The 6,554-nt window shown below is 35.2% G+C and overlaps 2 protein-coding genes across 11 annotated transcripts in view; one reads left to right on the top strand and one right to left on the bottom strand.

Moving 5' to 3' along the window:
- The first annotated feature begins 1,082 nt into the window (after positions 1 to 1,082).
- Positions 1,083 to 3,996, top strand: nr0b1 (nuclear receptor subfamily 0, group B, member 1). Its single transcript, NM_001082947.1, has 2 exons — positions 1,083 to 1,718; positions 3,205 to 3,996. Exons 1-2 carry the CDS (start codon positions 1,166 to 1,168, stop codon positions 3,444 to 3,446), a joined length of 795 nt encoding a protein of 264 aa, NP_001076416.1. The 5' UTR covers positions 1,083 to 1,165; the 3' UTR covers positions 3,447 to 3,996.
- A 1,257-nt stretch (positions 3,997 to 5,253) lies between these two features.
- Positions 5,254 to 6,554, bottom strand: part of rnf207a (ring finger protein 207a) — a 31,771-nt gene continuing 30,470 nt past the window's right edge. For 6 of the 10 annotated variants that reach the window (XM_087273843.1, XM_087273845.1, XM_087273841.1 and 3 more), the window contains one exon: positions 5,257 to 6,554. This exon is cut by the window's right edge and continues 2,793 nt beyond it. The gene's annotated coding sequence lies outside the window, so the exon portion shown is untranslated. The other 4 variants (XM_087273839.1, XM_087273838.1, XM_087273840.1 and 1 more) reach the window with 2 other exon arrangements.

Below are 6,554 nucleotides of genomic sequence, written 5' to 3'. Positions count from 1 at the left end.
TCCCAAATGATGTTTAACAGAGCAAGGCAATTTTCACAGTATGTCTGATAATATTTTTTCTTCTGGAGAAAGTCTTATTTGATTTATTTCGGCTAAAATAAAAGCAGTTTTTAATTTTTAAAAAAACATTTTAGGGTAAACATTATTTGCTCCTTTAAACTATTTTTTTCGATAGTCTACAGAACAAATCATCGTTATATAATAACTTGCCAAATTACCCTAACTTACCTATACCTAATAAATAGTTAAGCCTTTAAGTGTCACTTTAAGCTGTATAGAAGTGTCTTAAAAATATCTAGTCACATATGATTTACTGTCATCATTGCAAATATAAAATAAATCAACTATTATATATAAGTTATTAAAACTATCATGTTTAGAAATGTGTTGAAAAACATCATCTCTCCGCTAAACAGAAATAGGAGAAAAATTAACACGGGGGCTAATAATTCTGACTTCATCTGTAAAATATAAGTCAATTTAAAACCAAATCACAGAAGGTAATAAATTAATACTTAACTAACTATTGCACAGCTTGTAATATTAATATTAAAAAAATTGTGCTAGTTTAACTATTTATAGATTTATTATTACATACAAGCTATCAATAGTATATAAAATATGGTATTATTCAAAAGTCTTGTTTAGTATTATAATAATTATAAAAGTGGTATATACATAATAATTATAATTATATTTTAAACTATATGTTAATTATAAAATCGATTTTAATATTATAATTATACACATGTATGTTTTAACTAGATATGAAGTATTGATTTTATTAATAAACTTCATATTTATCATTACATTTTATCATTATATTTTAAAAAAATGCATTTTATATTTTCATGAAGTTCTAAAAGCAGGTGATTTTATGTTTCACTGTTTCGGTGGGAAAATGTGTTGCCCATGACATTCCCCGGTAGCCCAGTTGCCCAGTACACAAACCCACACACCACATCAACAACATTACACAGAGACTATATCGCCCCCTATGTGTGCATGGAAGTGAGACAGTGGGAGGCGTCCTGTGTGCTCTTTAAAAACTCTAAACTATTTGCCATTTGGGTGGACGGTAACACAGACCTCAGCCGTGCATGGACATCTCCAAGCGTGCAGCTCAGCACAGTTTCAGCAACGAAACATAAGCAGCTCTGCGAGGATGGCTTACTTTGACAGCGGCTGCCACTGCAGCAGCGAGCGGCGGCAGAACAGCATCTTATACAGCATCTTAAAGAACGACAGTCAGTCTGCGCAACTTGGGAACCAGCCGCGCGCCCCGAGGCTAGCCGTGTCCATGCGCGCCTGTGCCTGCGGCTCCAAGAGGAAAGTGTCCCTCCGTTCTCCTCAAACCACATGCAAAGCCGCCTCCGCCGTCCTGGTCAAGACCCTGAAGTTCGTGAAGAACGTCCCGTGCTTCCGCGAACTGCCAGCGGATGATCAGCACACGCTGGTGCGAAGCGGCTGGGCACCGCTGCTGGTGCTCGGTATGGCGCAGGACAGGATCGACTTCGAGACTTCGGAGACGCAGGAGCCCAGCATGCTGCAGCGGATTTTAACGAGCGGACAGGACAAGCAGGACAACCAGAGCCATAACGGCGGAGTGGCGTTGACCGACGTGCAGGGTATTAAAATGTTTCTGAGGAAATGCTGGGGACTGGACATAAGCACTAAGGAGTACGCGTACTTGAAAGGGGCCATTCTGTTCAACCCAGGTGAGAGGCGATGCTGGTACCTGAGTTTGGACACTTCCGATAAAAAGAGTTGCTTTAATTCGAGTCACGTTGGGATTATTATTGTGAATTCATTCATAATGAATCTAATTACAAGACGACCCAAATCTTTACTTTAGCTCACATTGTAATTATTAACGACAACCTAATAATATGTGTGGTGATGATGAGTAAATATACACTAATGTGGAGTTCATAGTAGTTTTCAACGTTAACTGTTTATAATTTAATTCACACTCCAATTAGTCAAATTAATTAATTGATATTAATATCAAAATCAACAACAACAACAACAACAATAATAATACTTTACATTTAGCTTTAACTTGTGTAAATGTAATATTAATATTCACGAATTATTATTATGATGATAAAAAAAATACTACTAATAATAATGTGAATAGGTGGAAGAATACCTGGATTTAGACAGTTCATAGTTGATCATAATGTTAATTTTCTCAGAAATGAATCACATAGTAATTATTATTTTTCATGAGTAATAATAATAATAATAATAAATTGAAATAATACTTTTGTACATTAACTTTTGTATTATTATTATTATTATTTATAATATTAATTTAATATGTATAATTTAACACCAACAACAATAATACACATAAGTAGAAAGGAAAAGTAATACAATTTTGTCTTTAAAATGCTTTTGTTATTGACATAATAAACAATGAGATCTATTAAGGTATTTATTGTTGTATTAGGTTAATAATTAATTATATATATATATATATATATATATATATATATATATATATATATATATATATATATATATATATATATATATGTGTGTGTGTGTGTGTGTGTGTGTGTGTATGTGTGTTTGTGTGTGTGTGTGTGTGTGTATTTTAAATATTTCCCAAATTATGTTTTACAGAGCAAGCAAATTTTTACAGTATGTCTGATAATATTGTTTCTTCCGGAGAAAGTCTTATTTGTTTTATTTCGGCTAGAATAAAAGTAGTTTTAATTTTCTAAAAACCATTTTAAGGTTAAAATTATTAGCCCCTTTAAGCTATATATTTTATTGATTGTCTACAGAACAATTCATCGTTATACAAAAACTTGCCTAATTACCCTATCCTGCCTAGTTAACCTAATTAGTTTACTTAATACATTTGATAAGGAAAAATGTAATGATGTATTAAAATAATGATAATTAAAATAATAATTAAAATACTGCCTGTCTTAAATAAATACCCCCAAGAGTCATACTTAATTAAAAACAAAAAATCTTTTTTTTTGCATTGGCGTAATAAAACAAATTCATAGTAATGTATTAATCAAACAAGAATCATGACTCGTTGATCATAAATTGTTCCCAAGAAATTGAGAGTGCTAATCAAATATACAGGTAGTACATTTTATTGGTTTAATGAGGGTAATTTCATGTCATTCATATCTTCCTGGCATACAATATAACAAGTTTCACTTAATCTCTTGTTCTCAGATGTTGCTGGGCTGCAGTGTCAACATTACATCCAGGCCCTGCAGAGCGAGGCGAACCAGGCACTTAATGAATATGTCAAAATGATTCACCGCGGGGACAGTGCGAGATTCGCCAAACTCTTCCTCGCTCTCTCCATGCTGAGATCCATCAACGCCAATGTAGTGGCTGGGCTCTTCTTCAAACCCGTCATTGGCGCGGTCAACATGGAGGAACTTCTTCTGGAGATGTTTTATGGAAAATAAACTTTGAAAAAAACTGGGAGAGAATTATCAGACTTGGAAAGAGCGACAGTCACTGTTGGAGGGACAGATTTTGAAAATGACTGATTCCTTTTTACACATGCTATTTTTGTACAATATATAAGAGCTCTCCTTTTTGCCTTCTGAGTTGAACTCATCACTGAATCCAAAGTTGATGACAATATTTTTCCCATTTGGGGAAAGAGCTTTATAACTTTGTTCTGATTGTTTTTTGTTTACTTGCTTATTATCTGTAATGTCTTGTTGCATTTTGAAGAATGTTTATTTGATTCTGGGAGACACTTTATAATAACTTTCTTAAGGAAATCATTTACAAACATTCATTTAAATATGTGCTCCGTTTAAGAAATACATTGAAATGTAATTATATTTGATGTAAATATATTACATTTAATAATAGCCTAATATATGATCTTATGTTTCCTGATATTATTTGTTATCTCATGAACTGTTTTGCATTATTAAATGTAATGATTTTGTTGTTGTAAATGAAAGTTATTATAAAGTGTAAGCTATTTTTGAAAATTTGAAAGTATTGTACTTTTTTTTTTTTTTTTGCAATGGCATACTGGTTACACTCCCTCACATTTCTCACTACATAATGGACAGGTATGTCTTTTTGCAAAACCCTATCAGATAAACATGTCAGTGTGGTGACAGACATGAGCACAAATACAAAACAGTCATGAAAATAAAACAATAATTAGGAAGTCAAAAATGGTGGCATTCTTGTTTTTACCTCAAGCAATGCAGTTCACCAAATCACTTCAGGTTCATGCCTATAGGTGGCGACAAGTGACTGTTATGGTTGAGGCATCATTCATTCATTTTCCATCTCTGGGAAACATCCACACACTGTTGCACACACTCACATACACTACAGCAGGGGTGCTCAACCCTGTTCCTGGAGATCTACCTTCCTACAGAGTTCAGCTCCAACCCTGATCAAACACACCTGAACCAATTAATTAGGACCTGAACAGCACTTGATAATTACAAACAGGTGTGTTTGATAAGGGTTGCAACTGAAATCTGCAGAAAGGTAAATCTGAGCACCCATGCTAAGAACCCATGCTATTCATTCACTTTAATTTCGGCTCAGTCACTTAGTCACCACAGTGGAATAACCGCCAACTTATCCAGCAACTTATCCAGGATGCCCTTACAGCTGCAACCCATCACTGGGAAACTTCCATGCACACTCATTTACACACATACACTATGGCCATTTAGTTGAAATCAATTCATCTATACCGCATGTCTTTGGACTGTGGGGGAAACCCACACAAACACAGGGAGAACATGCAAACTCCACACAGAAATGCCAACTGACCCAGCCGGGGCTCGAACCAGCGACCTTCTTGCTGTGAGGTGATTGTGCTACCCACTGTGCCACCGTGCTGCGACATCATAAACATTCATTCATTCATTCATTTTCCTTCGGCTTTGTCCCGTTATTCATCACAGCGGAATGAACCGCCAACTTATCCAGTATATGTTTTACACTGCGGATATGCCCTTTTATTTAATAAGTTATAATTTAATATAAATTTTAGCCATTAGCAGCACAGTAAACAGTACAGTAGTTTTACCAGTTTTTCCAATTTTACGTGCCCTGCTAGAAATATCATTCTGCTAAAATGTAGTCCTACTTCAAGTTAGATCAAAGATTATTCCCTCAAATGATTCATTCATAAAAACTCATTTACTTGGTACAAACAGTGAATTGCTGGATTCATAACTGCACACTATCATACTTTTACTGTACCACCAGTGTATGTATTTCAGAAACAGAGTAGTCCAGTGTATTTATTGTATATCTTTGTTGAGTCAAAGAGTCATTCATCGTCATACAAAGAGTCATACAAAAGCTGATAGTTATGTCCTACACTGTTAGACCTTACTAGGCTTTTTTACAGAATACTGGCAACACTTCTGCCAGCTACTCACTGTAATGGTTTGGTAACAGTGAGTAACTGGCAACAGTGTTGTTAGTAGATAACTGCAACCAAACCGTTACAGTGAGTAACTGACAACAGTGTTCTTAGTAAATTACTGTAACCGAACCAGTGAGTAACTATTCCTGTGCACGTTAGCTACCTAACTGAGAAGATTGGAATTTAGTGGTTTTAATGTGTTTAAAACCTGCTTATTTGCCAAAAAGACACATTACACTGTTAGTATCTGTACATTATGGAAATAGGCAATATCCAATGAATAAATATACTTAAATGAAAGTGATGTAAGAAGTTATATGAGGAGAGGCTAACTACCCACATAACAAAATTCATCTGGCCCAGATCTGGCCCCCACAATCAGCTTTTGCTTGGCCCACATGGTGCAGTGAATTACGGTACATGATTGGACCAAGTCTGGCTTTCATATAAGGGCCAAACATGGACCATATCTGGGCCAAGTCTCAGCCAAGTTAATAACCCATAATTAGGCCAGATATGTTGCTGTGTCATGGTAGAATGTTTTCTTTACTCAGAAATAATTAAAATCTACTTTAAATGTGGGTCAAGAAAGGCCAAATTTACGTGGCCTACATAGAAATTTTTAACGTCTGGGCCAAATACTACATATGATCTGACCCTGCCCCTTAAAGATGGTGCCATCTATGCCAAACCCTGGCCATGTTTGGCTCAAATGCTGTACGCGAGTGCCGGATTAATATCTGCTGTGCCAGCTTTATGCCACATCTATGCCAGAATTCTTTGCTACCTGGGTAGCTAACGATGTAGCCTTTAAGTACACAATTCAAGACAACAACAATATAACTTAATACACAGACTTACAAACCCTCAAAAACATTTGAACACATTTTACCTACTCATTGTATTTCTGGCTTAAAACATCAGACTCTGCATCTGAACTGATAGACAGAGAATGTAACAAATCAAACACCTGGCTCCCTTAAAGGCCCAACATATTCTGAAAACCTTTTTTCACAATTTTGTGTTAAGAATAAGACAGACATCCTGTGTATGTGTGTGCCAATGTCTAAATCATTGTTTTCTGCATTAAGATAAATGCAATATTGTATATATAGCACATTAAAAGCATCAGAGTATAAGAGACAGTAATAGT

Source organism: Danio rerio, chromosome 11 (assembly GCF_052040795.2).
Source record: "Danio rerio strain M-AB ecotype USA chromosome 11, GRCz13ab, whole genome shotgun sequence".
Classification (NCBI taxonomy): Eukaryota; Metazoa; Chordata; class Actinopteri; order Cypriniformes; family Danionidae; genus Danio; species Danio rerio.
The sequence above is the reverse complement of the archived record's forward strand: the minus strand, read 5'-3'. Positions and strand labels throughout refer to the sequence as shown.

Coding starts and splice junctions, on each gene's coding strand:
- nr0b1 (NM_001082947.1), top strand. CDS start 1,166: ATGGCTTACTTTGACAGCGGCTGCCACTGCAGCAGCGAGCGGCGGCAG. Junction 1,719..3,204: donor GGCCATTCTGTTCAACCCAG/GTGAGAGGCGAT, acceptor TCTTGTTCTCAG/ATGTTGCTGGGCTGCAGTGT.